Raw genomic sequence first — 14,284 nt, 5'->3', positions numbered from 1 at the left:
ATTAAAAAAAAAAAAAAAATCAGAAAGCAGCAATACAGTAACTGGTATATGTGTTTGATAAGGTTTTATTTACAAAAATACCTCAATATAATTAGCTACTATTTGGAGGACCATTTGCTTGATATATACTATCTCATTTATCACAACAAGAGGCTCTTAGACAAATTTTGCAAATGGGGAACCAAGGCTCTGAAAGTTTTGTTAGGTATATGTAGCTACTAAGTGGCCGAGCCAGAAATTGAGCTAAATGAACTGTCTTCCAACTCCAAAGTCTGTGCCTCCACTTGTATGTATCTGGATAGGTGATCAAGGACTGATCTAGTCAAGAACTCAGTTTTGCTCTCTATCAGAAATTAAAGCTGTAACAGCTTCAATATGGACCGAACTGAGGCCAGATTAAATATGCATGTAAAGTGATAAATTTTAGTTAAGTAATACAAATCTGTAATGGATCCTGTGTCCTCAGAACACAATAAATATTAATGGTATTTTACTTTTGGGCAGGAGGATCATTTGTTGTTGTTCAGTCACTCAGTCATGTCCAACTGTTTGTGACCCCATGGACTGCAGCACACCAGGCTTCCCTGTCCTTCACCACCTCCCAGAGCTTGCTCAGATTCACATCCATTGAGGGTCCATATGAACAGAATCACAGTAGCCTATATTCCCCAGCAACTCTCCTGGAAAACAGAATGTTTTCCTTCAGTGAAGGTTCTCTCATCACCTGGGAAGCAGAGCCCTCACCAAATATTCCCCATTCTGTCTAAAAGACCACCTTGTGCCAGAAAGTACTTGGTGGAAGACAGGTGCGGGAAAGTATTCTTAGTTAACTTGAATATTTAGAATTGACTGAAAGCAAGAAAAGGACTCAGGAATAATCATCTGCATTTTTGTGGTAGTATATAATTTTTCCTCTCAAAAGCTTTCACATATATATATATGAAATATGTAGTACTTATATATAAATATGTAGTGTGTGTGTGTGTATACAGTTGATCCTTGAACAAAATGAATGTGAACTGAATGGGTTCACTCGCATGAGGATTTTTTGTTAATAAATAGTACTACAGTAGTACAAAGCCCACAGCTGGTTGAATTACTGGATTTGGTACTGTGGATACAGAGGGTGGGTCCTGCCACTTGAGCATCCACAGAATTTGGTATTCTCAGCATGTCCTCATATATACCAGGGATGACTGTATGTTGTCTCCAATTAACAATATAAGAATCAAGTGAAGTACTGAATGGTGATTTTTAGGACTTAAATATTAGTATGGGATAAGCAAAACCAAAAGTACATAGAGAGACTTAGTAAAAACCCAAACTCAGAATTTTAACTTCCCCCTCCAATTTCACACATAAGATATATTTGAGCTGATGAGAGATTACTTCCTCTCATAAGTGTCATAGAGATTTATTTTCCCCCTCTGATTGGGAGCATAAAGAAACTTGAGGCTAGGTATAATATTCTAGTTTTATCAAGAACATTCTGAGAGCTTCCAGGCATCAACTTTCATTCCTGTTGGTTTCTAGCAACATTCATCCATGTTAATTTATGTTGTCTTGATGAGATTTTCCATTTAAGGTCATTGGTTGGCCAGCCTCTTCAAATGCATTCTATTCTATACCCAAGGGCTTCCCAGGTGGCTCACTGGTAAAGAATCTGCCTGCCAGTGCAGGAGATGCAAGAGACACAGGTTTGATCCCTGAGTGGGGAAGATCCTCCCCGAGAAGGAATTGGCAACCCACTCCAGTATTCTTGCCTGGGAAATCCCATCCACAGAGGAGCCAGGCAGGCTACAGTCCATAGTGTTGCAAAGAGTCAGACATGACTGAGCATGCATGCACATATACCCAATCCTATGGGGTTCACACAGTATTTGGCGATAGCTACTAGCATGTTGGTTATTTATTTCTGATCACATGGGTATCATCATATCAAAGAAGTGACCTGGTGTCATAGGTATTGGTCACTGCTGTCTTATGTTCACTTGCTCACAAACTATGCAGCTGTCAAACCCTGATGCGCTCCTCAGAGCAGGCATTGTGCCATCATGACAGACGAGCAGTCAGAGGAGGAAGTGAAGTGTGTGTGTGGGCATGAATTGTGTCTATTAGAGGCACAGTCCCCGCCAGAAATGCTAATGCTACCGTGACTCCTGGGGTTTTATTGCCCTCGGAGAGGACCATGAGTTCCTTTCCAGCTTATTTCCAAATGGGGATGCATTACTGTGTTAAAATAAGTAAATAAACAGTGAGTTCGAAACCTCACAATGTGTTATTGAATTTATATCACCTACAGTCCTGCCAGTCTATCAAGAGGAAGACTGTAACCAAGTAACTGAGCAGATAAGTTTAATTGACAACCCTCACTGTATTCATTTGTTTCTACTCCCTGACAAATTTGGTAATGTGGAAATCTTTGGTTACTAATTTTTTAATGTATTGAATTTAAAAATTTTCCCCAACCCCTATATACATTGGTGAGTTTCCCATGATAGGCCCAATTCAGTTTTTAAAATGGTGGATTCTTAGAGCTGTTTGGTCTTTTAAAGATCAGCCTATCCCTTACTGTATTAATAAAAGGTGGAACCTGAGGCCTAGAGTGGATAAGAAACTTACCCAAGTTCACGTAACTGCTCAGTGGCAAAATCTGGATTAGGGCTCAGGTGTCAAGACCTCTCCAGTGCTCTTCCCATGACATCACAGCTACCTTGCAATTCCAATGCCATTGGTATCTGGCAGTTAATATACAAGAGAGGACCTCCCTGGTGGTCCAGTGGTTAATATCTTGCTTTCCAGTGCAAGGGATGCGGGTTCCATCTCTGATCAGGGAGCTAAGATCCTACATGCCTCTTGGCAAAAAAAAAAAAAATATATATATATATATATATATGAAACAGAAACAATATTGTAACAAATTCAATCTAGACTTTTAAAATGGTATGTGTGTGCTCAATTGTATGACTCTCTGCAATCCCATGGACTGTAGCCCACCAGGCTCCTCTGTCCATGGAATTTTCCAGGCAAGAATACTGGAGTGGATTTTCTTAAAAATGGTCCACATCAAAAAAAATATATATATATATTAAAAGAAAAAAGTCCAAGAAACTAGCACCTGGAAGTGTTGTCAGTCTGGGTCTCTGCCTTTTAGCCACTGTTTCTGGAGAATGAAAAGAACTCCCGAGCTTTCCACAGAAAATGTCTGGCAGGAGCATTGTACACTCTCACTGAAGGAGGGGAAGGAATTCTGTTTCTGAATATGTTCTGTGTCATCAGCATTTCCCTTGTGAGGATGCAGCCTTTGTTTCACATAAGATAATCTTAATGGAAACAAGGTACTGGAATTTCACGTTGCAATTACTAGCATGCCCTCTTAAGATAATTTATTTTAACTCAGAGATTGTCCATGAATCAACACTGGTACTAATAAGAACCTGGTGCAAATACTTGGTTATTTTGCAGCCAAAAGCTGTTGTCAAAAAAGGGAGATTTTGGTTGGAATTATCCAAACTGTATGACTGCAGTCAACAAAATTCACCAGATAACATAACAATCCAAGCCCTTCATTTGTGGATAGTCTTTGGCCTTTGGTTCATTAAACTACTTTTCTCCTATTAAAATGTTTAATTTTTTTTTAGCAGAATAAATTCCTGCATTAGATGAAATTTTCTGGGTTGTAAATAGCCTTCCCAAAGGATTTCAATATACTTGTGGAACCTTTTTGTTTTGCACTTACAAAAGTGATTTTTTTGATCCTTTGGATTTATTTCATTTTATTTACTTAAAAGCTGTTGATAAAAAGATTAAGATGAGCACAGAATTCAGAAATCCCTGGAAGCAATTGTCAGTTTTATTGCTCCTTAAAGAAGCATTAAAAACTGTACACTTAAACAGAAATTGAATTTGCTGTTCATATCCATAAAAGATTTAATGGCATATAAATTGGGAATAATTGTTCTGTTTAAAAGGATTAAATTAAACCTAAATCAATAATAACATGTGCAGTTTCAATTTAACTGCCTACTTAAAGTGGCAAAGAAATAACTGCTAAATGATTAATAGCAATGCTTTTATTCACCTCCTTGACAGGCAAAATGGCCAGTTATTGAATATTTTATTATGAGTGCAAAGGATGTTAATTGTACTAGAAACATGCTCTAATTTTAGTAATTTTTTGATTGAATACTAAACTGAACACGAAGCTGTTTGTCAAATGGAGATTTGATTTTATTTGGACTGAAGTTGTCACAGTCAGTGCTCGAATGTGGTCCATTAGAGACAGCAAATAGGATGGCATATGCCTAGGAGACCACCCTCCCCTTCCTCTCTGCATCCGTCTCTAACCTGGGCATCTGAAGGGCAGACCTGGCATCTGTTGTCTGAATGGCAACAAAGGCATTGTGTACTCATTGTCTAACCTCCCTATCCGCTGGGGAGAAAACAAGGTGTGTGTTTTGTGTGCACATGATTACCGATGAAGGAGCACTTCACACTCATTGTGTTCCCAGTGTGTTGACCTGGACCACACAACACAAAGGAGCATCTCAGCACACAAGCTCAGAACAATGGGGTTCTTTAGTATCATGTTCTGTTTCAAGCATTAGATTTGTTTCCGTGAAGTATTACAGCTTTTCACGCTCCTGAGTTTGCAAAACATAACCTCCCATTTGTCCCTACATATGGTTTCCATCAAAAGGAAGAGAAAGGGGCGTGTTTTAAGATAGTCATTGTAGGTGTACGCGGTACAGTGTAATTAAAGCTCTTAGAAGAGCCATATTTTCTGATTCTAATCTTGTAAATACACCTTACTAGAGTGTCTCTTCAAACGATTGGTCCAAAAATATCTTTCACAGCCAGAGCAACTCAGTGTGTCTGATTTGTTTCAAAACCTTCTGAATTTTCCAGGTTTCACTCAAAACACTTGTCTTTTCCAGGGTGTGTGATGCTACTTCTGTGGGCAGTGTCTGATGGCAATTTGTTGAGGCTAGAAATTATATCTCCTTCTGAAAGTCTAAAATAATTGAAATCTCCCGGTTTTATCTTCCTCATCATCTCTCAGCAGTGCCTAAAATTTCTCATCATGTGGAAACACAGACATTTCTTAATCCCATTTTCCTAAATCACAGTTGAAACAGAGTCTCCATGATGCCTAGTTCTTGGGAAAATTTTTTTTTTCTAAGATAGTGTATTCACACTTTCAGGCCACTAAGGTGCCACTTAGTGCATCACGAGACAATGCTGTGTCCTGGAAATAACTTGGGCCTTAGGGAGAAAATAAGCCCTTGAGATCCAATCAGCAGGAAGCACAGGACACACCAGTGCCGTGTCATGTGACAGAACACAACACACAGCCACAGACACCGTGACGGAGCTTGTCGGCACACGCTTTCAGAGCAGACCCTTCCTGGGACCCTCCTTACTTTGTGCCAAGAACATAGTTCCAGGGACTGCCCCAGTGGTCCAGTGACTAAGAATCGGCCTTGCAATGCAGGGATGCAGGTTTGATCCCTAGTCAAGGAACTAAGACCCCACATGCTGCAGGGCAACTAAGCCCTCAGGCCACAACTAGAAAAAAGCCCGCGTGCCACAGCGAAGATCCCGTGTGCCACAACTATGACCCAACACAACCAAATAAATATTTTTTAGAAAGCAAACACAGAAAATAAGAAAATTATATTTTAAAAAAGAACACAGTTCTCAGCATATATATGTATACAAATGTGCTTAATAATCTCAGTGACTATGAAGTAGGTACCATTACCTTTTTTTAGGTAGGTACTATTCGCATCCTCATTTTATTGATGAGGAAACTGAAGCACAGAGAAGTACAATAACTTGCCCACACTCCCACGGTAACTGGCAGTATGAGGAATTCAGTGCAGGCAATCTGATCGGAGAAGGCAATGGCACCCCACTCCAGTACTCTTGCCTGGAAAATCCCATGGACGGAGGAGCCTGGTGGGCTGCCGTCTATGGAGTCGCTGGGAGTCGGACACGACTGAGCGACTTCACTTTCACGCATTGGAGAAGGAAATGGCAACGCACTCCAGTGTTCTTACCTGGAGAATCCCAGGGACGGGGGAGTCTGGTGGGCTGCCGTTTATGGGGTCGCACAGAGTCGGACATGACTGAAGTGACTTAGCAATCTGATCCTCACTCTCCAAACCTCAGTTTCTTCATCTATTAAATGGGCATAATGGTGACACCTCCCCATAGGGTTGCTCTGAGGTTAAAAATGGAGATTCATTATAAGCATTCCCTAGATCAGCACACCTGGAGAAGGCAATGGCACCCCACTCCAGTACTCTTGCCTGGCAAATCCCATGGACGGAGCGACCTGGTAGGCTGCAGTCCATGGGGTCGCTCAGATTCGGACACAACTGAGCAACTTCACTTTCACTTTTCACTTTCACCCATTGGAGAAGGAAATGGCAACCCACTCCAGTGTTCTTGCCTGAGAATCCCAGGGACAGGGGAGCCTGGTAGGCTGCCATCTATGGGGTCACACAGGGTCGGACATGACTGAAGTGACTTAGCATTAGCATTAGATCAGCACACCATAATATGTTCTATCTTCCCAAAGCCAGCACTCTACAATCCACCCTAGGAAAGCAGTGGGGCGGTGGGCCCCAATAAGATGTGTCACTTTAAAAGAATTTGTCTTTTAATTTATTTTTGAGTCGTCATTGCTGCGCGGGCTTTTCTCTAGTTGTGGATAGCAGGGACACGCTCTAGTTTCGGTGCTTATGCGTCTATTTGCAGTGGCTCCTCTGGTTGTGGAGCACACGCTCTAGGCTCACGTGCCTCAGTGGTTGCAGCCCATGGGCTCAGGAGTTGCTGCGTCCAGGCTCTAGAGCACTGGCTCAGCAGTTGTGGTCATGGGCTGAGTTGCTCCACAGCATGTGGGATCTTCCTGGACTAGAGACTGAACCCATATCTCCTGCATTGGCAGGCTGATTACCACGGAGCCACCAGAGAGGCCCAGATGTATCACTTTTAAGGTTGCCAAGCCCTGCTTTAAACAGTGCAAAGAAGAAGGCTACCTGTTCTAAAACTTTCCCCCAAAAACCATATATAAGCCGTAGATAACCATAGATAAGCCCTTTGAACACCACATCACTGTGCCTATCCAAATATATCTGTCTTACCTTGTTCTCTAATTGAGTGATTTTGCTAAATTAAATCCAAACTTTCAAGTTAATGGAGCTAAGCCATACCCTTCATGGAATTTACAAAGCCCTGCAAAATCTCACCTCGGCTTAACCCTGACCTTCACTCCTCAACCATCCCCACTCCTACCCTCCACTTTATCCATGCAAAATTTGTCCTTTGAAAGCCCCATGTTCTCTCACCCGTCTGTTCCTTTTTACAAGTTGTTTCCTCAGCCTGGCTTAGACTCTCTGCCCTTCTTAGCCTTCGGTATCAGCTAAGCCATCAATGCCTTCAGAAAGCTCCCCTTTCTCCCAAGATGGGACTGGATGTCCCTCCTGAGTCCTGCATTGAACCTGGACTGGCATCTCGTTTCATACATGACGTTTCACATGTTTCAATGCCATTCTCCCAAATCTTCCCACCCTCTCCCTCTCCCACAGAGTCCATAAGACTGTTCTATACATCAGTGTCTCTTTTGCTGTCTCGTATACAGGGTTATCATTACCATCTTTCTAAATTCCATATATATGCGTTAGTATACTGTATTGGTGTTTTTCCTTCTGGCTTACTTCACTCTGTATAATAGGCTCCAGTTTCATCCACCTCATTAGAACTGATTCAAATGTATTCTTATTAATGGCTGAGTAATACTCCATTGTGTTACTTTGTAATACTCCACAGCTTTCTTATCCATTCATCTGCCAATGGACATCTAGGTTGCTTCCATGTCCTGGCTATTATAAACAGTGCTGCGATGAACACTGGGGTACACGTGTCTCTTTCCCTTCTGGTTTCCTCAGTGTGTATGCCCAGCAGTGCGATTGCTGGATCATAAGGCAGTTCTATTTCCAGTTTTTTAAGGAATCTCCACACTGTTCTCCATAGTGGCTGTACTAGTTTGCATTCCCACCAGCAGTGTAAGAGGGTTCCCTTTCCTCCACACCCTCTCCAGCATTTATTATTTGTAGACTTTTGGATCGCAGCCATTCTGACTGGTGTGAAATGGTACCTCATAGTGGTTTTGATTTGCATTTCTCTGATAATGAGTGATGTTGAGCATCTTTTCATGTGTTTGTTAGCCATCTGTATGTCTTCTTTGGAGAAATGTCTATTTAGATCTTTGGCCCATTTTTTGATTGGGTCATTTATTTTTCTGGAGTTGAGCTGTAGGAGTTGCTTGTATATTTTTGAGATTAGTTGTTTGTCGGTTGCTTCATTTGCTATTGTTTTCTCCCATTCTGAAGGCTGTCTTTTCACCTTGCTAATAGTTTCCTTTGATGTGCAGAAGCTTTTAAGTTTAATTAGGTCCCATTTGTTTATTTTTACTTTTATTTCCAATATTCTGGGAGGTGGATCATAGAGGATCCTGCTGTGATGTATGTCAGAGAGTGTTTTGCCTATGTTCTCCTCTAGGAGTTTTATAGTTTCTGGTCTTATGTTGAGATCTTTAATCCATTTTGAGTTTATTTTTGTATATGGTGTTAGAAAGTGTTCTAGTTTCATTCTTTTACAAGTGGTTGACCAGATTTCCCAGCACCACTTGTTAAAGAGATTGTCTTTAATCCATTGTATATTCTTGCCTCCTTTGTCAAAGATAAGGTGTCCATATGTGCGTGGATTTATCTCTGGGCTTTCTATTTTGTTCCATTGATCTATATTTCTGTCTTTTTGCCAGTACCATACTGTCTTGATAACTGTGGCTTTGTAGTAGAGCCTGAAGTCAGGTAGGTTGATTCCTCCAGTTCCATTCTTCTTTCTCAAGATCGCTTTGGCTATTCGAGGTTTTTTGTATTTCCATACAAATTGTGAAATTATTCGTTCTAGCTCTGTGAAGAATACTGTTGGTAGCTTGATAGGGATTGCATTGAATCTATAAATTGCTTTGGGTAGTATACTCATTTTCACTATATTGATTCTTCCAATCCATGAACATGGTATATTTCTCCATCTATTAGCGTCCTCTTTGATTTCTTTCACCAGTGTTTTATAGTTTTCTATATATAGGTCTTTAGTTTCTTTAGGTAGATATATTCCTAAGTATTTTATTCTTTTCGTTGCAATGGTGAATGGAATTGTTTCCTTAATTTCTCTTTCTGTTTTCTCATTATTAGTGTATAGGAATGCAAGGGATTTCTGTGTGTTGATTTTATATCCTGCAACTTTACTATAATCATTGATTAGTTCTAGTAATTTTCTGGTGGAGTCTTTAGGGTTTTCTATGTAGAGGATCATGTCATCTGCAAACAGTGAGAGTTTTACTTCTTCTTTTCCAATTTGGATTCCTTTTATTTCTTTTTCTGCTCTGATTGCTGTGGCCAAAACTTCCAAAACTATGTTGAATAGTAATGGTGAAAGTGGGCACCCTTGTCTTGTTCCTGACTTTAGAGGAAATGCTTTCAATTTTTCACCATTGAGGATAATGTTTGCTGTGGGTTTGTCATATATAGCTTTTATTATGTTGAGGTATGTTCCTTCTATTCCTGCTTTCTGGAGAGTTTTTATCATAAATGGGTGTTGAATTTTGTCAAAGGCTTTCTCTGCATCTATTGAGATAATCATATAGTTTTTGTTTTTCAGTTTGTTAATGTGGTGTATTACATTGATTGATTTGCGGATATTGAAGAATCCTTGCATCCCTGGGATAAAGCCCACTTGGTCATGGTGTATGATCTTTTTAATGTGTTGTTGGATTCTGATTGCTAGAATTTTGTTTAGGATTTTTGCATCTATGTTCATCAGTGATATTGGCCTGTAGTTTTCTTTTTTTGTGGGATCTTTGTCAGGTTTTGGTATTAGGGTGATGGTGGCCTCATAGAATAAGTTTGGAAGTTTACCTTCCTCTGCAATTTTCTGATTGGCCCTGTTCTCCTGCTCGGTGCACTCATGACTCCAGTTGTAAATCGCTCATTTCCTGGTCTGTATCCCCAACTGAGCTCACCATCATCTCCCCCTAACTTGTGTGGGGATGTGCAGTCATGTCCGACTCTTTGTAAGCTCCTCTGTCCATGGAATTTTCCAGGCAAGAATACTAAAGTGACTTGCCATTTCCTATTCCAGAGGATCTTCCCGACCCAGGGATCGAACATCTCCTGCATTGACAGGCGTGTTCTTGACCACTAGCACCACCTCCCCCTAACTCAGTACATGCTCAGTAAACATCTATAGAATCACTGAACAAGCAAATGCATGAGGAAAGTTAAATTCTGTTGAATCAAGTGAATGAATGAATGAGGAGAGTTAAACTCACATTTTCTATGATATGATATGAATATATATCTATATATATTATATGATATATAATATATATCTATGATATGAATATATCATAGATATGGGGAAAATGGCACATTTCTTCATTTAAAAAAATACTTTCTATCTTTATTTACTTGAAGATGTACTTTCATCTTTTCTTCCCCATCTAAACAACCATTGCTGAACCTTATACTTGATGCAGCACAAAATAAGCCCTAAAGTCATTCACTTGTTTGGTCCAAAGAAAACAGCTTTTCTGCATGTTTAAATACTAATTTACTACTGTTGGGTTTTTTTTTTAAATATAAATATCTAATGCTCAGTTATTGATTCAGGCATCACTTTTTACATCTTCTGTCCATAGCACAGGGCAGAGGTTAGGGAAAGGAAGGCCAGCCCTGCTGCCCAGGACCTGACCTAGGTGAGGAGATACAGTTGCCATGGTGAACAGTGAACTAAGCACAAATACAGCACATGAATTTAGCTACATTGTCTCATCTGGATTTTATGCAATCTTGAGAAATAAACAGAACAAATATAACTGATCCCTAACTTAGGGATGAGAGAAACCGGCTCAGAGATGACATGGTCTACCAGCTGAGGCACAGACAGGTAGTGACAGACCCAGGACTTGAGCCCAGGTCTGTCTAGTCCCAAGTCCAGATTATGCCCTGCTGGACCAACCCCTGCCCCTGGGACAGTAGGGGACATCGCACAGAGAGACCTCCTCAAAGCCCCAGGGGCAGGTAGCCCTGTGGAGTTTCAGGAGTGACGAGTCACACGGTTTGATGTCAGTTTCCTGACTATCATGGACCATCCATCCAGGCCCTTTGCTGGAGGAGAATATCATTTTTCTTCCCTCAGTGGAAAAGGCAGAGCAGTCTGTCCCAATAAGTTTTCCATCTTAACATGTGAAGTACAGATTCAGAGTGACGAGGGGAACTCCCCGCAGTCCAGTGGGTTAGGACTCAGGTCTTACACCAGTGTGGCCCACGCTCAGTCCTGGATCGGGGAACTGACATCCCGTCCAGCAAGCCTTGTGTCATGGTTTAATAAAAAAAAAAAGGACACTAAAAATTCAAAGTGACAATTTAGCAAGATATGGAAGTTGGGGCTTTCTGCTCTAGTTTCTGCTTTACATCAAATCAAAGAAATCTAGGTTCACATTAAGAAGACTAAATTAGCATTAGGGGCCCCATTAGTTTGTTTACCCAGCATAAAATTATGTCCTCTGTAAACGGGAATATCAAATAGCATAAAAAGCCCAGATGATTTACATTTTCTTTTTGATTAGAGTATTGCATCTACTGTACTCAAGGAAAATCTCTCCCATTTAGCTTTTGAAGATCAAAGAGGCCATTAAATATGCCCGTATTACCAGCATTTTTTTTTCCTTTTTTGATTAAGACTAGGAGGTGCTTTACAAATTGAGATCGTCATAGGGAAAAAGGGAGGACTTGATTTGGGGTCATATGTACTGATTATGGACCCATTCATATGGACCAGGCAGGACCCTATGCTTAACCTTTTATTCATATAGGGCTTTTCTACACCTTAAAACACATGCTGACCTGTCTACTGAGTTTTGTGTACACAGACCTGACCCAGAGAATATGAGCTGAGAGCTTTCAGAGGCATTGTCTGATCCCAAATGTGAAGGATCTTCCCGTAGCATATTTGAAAAAAAAAGACAAAATGAAGTGATGAATAAAAATCACTGATTCAGGAGGATGAACCTGTGTAGGTGTTCAGTTGGCATAAATCCTGCTTTTCTCCCACAAAGATGCAGACTGAGTCGTTGTCCAGGCAACGGTCGAATTTTCCTTCCTTGATAAACAGCTCAATGTGTATATCACCAGCTAAGTGTGAAATCCATTTTATCTGCAGCAGCTTATTACTTATGCAACTTATGGTGTGTCTAAGTAATAGCATTCCTCGCACCAAGATGATTTCGCTGGCTTAATGTTACAGACATTGGTTTTCCAGCATTTAGAAATGAACCATCCCCCTTTTTTATTCCATATTTCAATGAACTTAGATAATGACGACTTTTTGCCCTTATGTGTAGTATGTAGGCCTGGTCTGAGCCTGAGATGTGTCTTTCACATGTTACATAGTAAAAAGGAAAATTGTAAGAGAAAGATGGAGACTGATGTCGAGTAAGATGGTCAGCTGAAGAGAATGAGTAATCTGTTTGGATGAAGGACTTGACATTTCTTTTCTGCTCTGGGCAGCCGACAACCCACAGAAGACAAATACTCACACCTCCGATACGATCCAAACTGGAAGAGTAAGAAAGAGGAGGGAAAATTGTTGCCTGTAGAAGCGTTGCCGGAGTCTGTGGACAGCTCTACAGAAAATCTGACTCTGAACCCACTCTACCCTTCCAAGGAGCCTTCGATGGACCTCTCAGCGGGGAAAGGTGAACAGAAGAGCCCACGGAGCACAGCCTCCTTACTTGGGAGTGAATTCGTAAGCCCGAACTATGAGCTCAGCACCCACCGCACTGAGCCATTTTCCGTGCTGAGTGACAGCGACCCTGAGGAAAAGTCCAGCAACCTCTCTCGGTACTTGAAGAGTTCAAGTTCACGCAGCGAGGCATTCCTGCCAGGATCACGCGGCCCTAGGCGAAGGAAGTCCAAACAATATTTTGTGGAAAAAAACAAGCTGACTTTGGGATTACCCACTCCAAGAATGGACTCTTATCTTCAACTTCACAATAAAAAAAGGGGGGAAGGTCACCTAGAACAGGTACGTAGCGACTTCTTAAAAATCTCTTCCGGGCACTCGACTAGCATTTGCCTCTGTTTGAAACAGCTGGGTATCACTTCCTTTGGGGTGGCGATGTCATTGTAAGCACCCGGCTGAGTAAAACAAACACCCTGTACCTTGCCCCTCTTTGAAGAATTGGGGGGATTATTCCACAAATTCTTAAAAGCAAAATAGAAGTCATTAATGGCTTACAGTGCTGTAATTCAATTATTAGACCCAAAATGTTTCCATCCAAGGAACCATAGGTTTTTTTTTTTAAACTATAAACTCCATTAGATAAAATACAGAGCTGAGGGTTTGATTCTCTGTGTTGGCTGCCTTTGTTCCCACAAAAGCACTGGTCTTCAATCCTATTAAATCCCTCTAGTACATTGGCGGTGACATGACATACTCATTATCAGTAACAGCCACTGACAGAAGTGATTCTTAGCTCAGATTCTGTGTGTATGTGTGTGTATACATATATGTATGTGTGTGTGTATGTATATATATATATGTGTGTGTGGAGAAGGAAATGGCAACCCACTCCAGTATTCTTGCCTAGAGAATCCTGTGGACAGAGGAGCCTGATGGGCTGCTGTCCATAGGGTCGCATAGAGTCGGACACAACTGAAGCGACTTCGCATGCATGCATGGGAGAAGAAAATGGCATCCCACTCCAGTATTCTTGCCTGGAGAATCCCAGGGATGGAGGAGCCTGGTGGTCTGCCGTCTATGGGGTCTCACAGAGTCCGCCACAACTGAAGCGACTTCAGTTCAGTTCAGTTGCTCAGTCGTGTCCGATTCTGTGCAACCCCATGAATCGCTGCACGCCAGGCCTCCCTGTCCATCACCAAGTCCCAGAGTTTCCCCAAACCCATGTCCATCAAGTCGGTGATGCCATCCAGCCATCTCATCCTCTGTCGTCCCCTTCTCCTCCTGCCCTCAATCTTTCCCAGCATCAGGGTCTTTTCAAATGAGTCAGCTCTTCGCATGAGGTGGCCAAAGTATTGGAGATTCAGCTTTAGCATCAGTCCTTCCAATGAACACCCAGGACTGAAGCGACTTGGCAGCATATATATATATATATATATGTGTGTGTGTGTGTGTGTGTGTGTGTGTGTGT

General features: G+C 41.3%; 1 protein-coding gene across 3 annotated transcripts in view; it reads left to right on the top strand.

Annotated features, from left to right (window-relative positions):
- JHY (junctional cadherin complex regulator) overlaps positions 1-14,284 on the top strand; it is an 82,058-nt gene that overhangs the window by 17,778 nt on the left and 49,996 nt on the right. For all 3 annotated transcript variants that reach the window (XM_027563448.1, XM_027563449.1, XM_027563450.1), the window contains exon 3: positions 12,642-13,158. In XM_027563448.1, coding sequence (XP_027419249.1) covers positions 12,642-13,158 — 517 coding nt within the window. The remainder of the gene's footprint in view (positions 1-12,641; positions 13,159-14,284) is intronic.

This window comes from Bos indicus x Bos taurus, chromosome 15, assembly GCF_003369695.1.
Source record: "Bos indicus x Bos taurus breed Angus x Brahman F1 hybrid chromosome 15, Bos_hybrid_MaternalHap_v2.0, whole genome shotgun sequence".
Lineage (NCBI taxonomy): Eukaryota > Metazoa > Chordata > Mammalia > Artiodactyla > Bovidae > Bos > Bos indicus x Bos taurus.
The sequence above is the reverse complement of the archived record's forward strand: the minus strand, read 5'-3'. Positions and strand labels throughout refer to the sequence as shown.